General features: G+C 47.6%; 1 protein-coding gene across 1 annotated transcript; it reads left to right on the top strand.

Annotated features, from left to right (window-relative positions):
- Positions 1-507: 507 nt before the first annotated feature.
- Positions 508-861, top strand: LOC107302286 (MKI67 FHA domain-interacting nucleolar phosphoprotein-like; the record flags this gene model as incomplete). Its single annotated transcript, XM_015831385.1, has 2 exons — positions 508-637; positions 733-861. Coding segments are annotated over exons 1-2 (240 nt in total), but the record flags the coding sequence as incomplete, so codon positions are not given.
- Between the last annotated feature and the right edge of the window lie 322 nt (positions 862-1,183).

Here is a 1,183-nt window from a genome sequence, read left to right as displayed (position 1 = left end):
GTTGAAGATGTTAGTTGGAAAATGAAACGTCTGCAAGAAAATAATCAAGGTCAGAGAGCACCAAAGACTCCACATTTCAACCTAAGCCACAAATATTCTCTTTCATCGATACTTTCTACTTTATTGTTATTTTTTGTAAAAACAAAACAAAACACAATAACTTTCCCATTCTTTTAATTGCACTGGGTAGCTTTCAAACATCCACAAATACAACACTAAATAAATATAAAATATGAAATCCAAACCAGCAGCCTTGAAATATCTGGGAACATCACCTTGCTTTTGACCCCTCTCCTGACCTTTAATCATTGTCCCCGTTTTGTTTCCAATCTTATGTTGGAGGGATTATAAAACTGAAGGAAAATACGACGTAGTGTAAGGGGCTGCTGTTTCACGCTCTGACCAATAGGGGCCGCTGCTCTCTGTGTTTACAGTGCCCCCTCCGGCAGAGCCGAAGAGGAAGTGACGAAATAGAGCTTCCTGTTTTTTGACGCAGGCGCGCTGCCGTCTTTCTCTCAGAAGCGTGATGGCGGCGAGCAGCGTTGCATCCGCGGCAGCTCCCCTCCTGTCTCTCGACCCGGAGCGGCAGCGCGAGTTCCAGGCTGAGGTGCACCGGGTGCGCAAGGCGGCCTCCAAGGTAAGAAACCGCGGGGACGCGGTGGTTTCTCCCGCCGAGCGCTGGGAGCGCAACTTCCAACGCCTGTTTACGCCTTTCCTCATTTTACCTCCCAGAATCAGAAGGTGAAACCTGGCGTTGTTTACGTGGGCCACATCCCGAGAGGCCTCTACGAGTCGCAGCTCAAGCAGTACTTCAGCCAGTTTGGGACAGTGACTCGGCTTCGCCTTTCGCGGAGTAAAAAAGTACGGTTCGTTTCGACTATTATAACTTATTTATATTTTATATTTCTGCGTCAGATAATGTACATATAACCTGAAGGTGGAGAACTTAATGCTCCTGCCATTTATTTTTCCACACAACGGCAACCCTGTGAGGTGGGTTGGGCTAAGAAAGAAGAACTAGTCCAAAGGCGGGATTAGAACTCACAGTCTCCTGGTGATTGGCCCAAAGTCATCCAGCCAGCTTTTCTGTCTAAGGCGGGATTAGAACTCACAGTCTCCTGGTGATTGGCCCAAAGTCATCCAGCCAGCTTTTCTGTCTAAGGCGGGATTAGAACTCACAGTC

This window comes from Protobothrops mucrosquamatus, unplaced genomic scaffold, assembly GCF_001527695.2.
Source record: "Protobothrops mucrosquamatus isolate PMUCROS unplaced genomic scaffold, P.Mucros_1.0 scaffold43730, whole genome shotgun sequence".
In the NCBI taxonomy this organism is placed as follows: domain Eukaryota; kingdom Metazoa; phylum Chordata; class Lepidosauria; order Squamata; family Viperidae; genus Protobothrops; species Protobothrops mucrosquamatus.
Note: the sequence above shows the minus strand (reverse complement) of the source record. Positions and strands in the feature narration are given on the sequence as shown.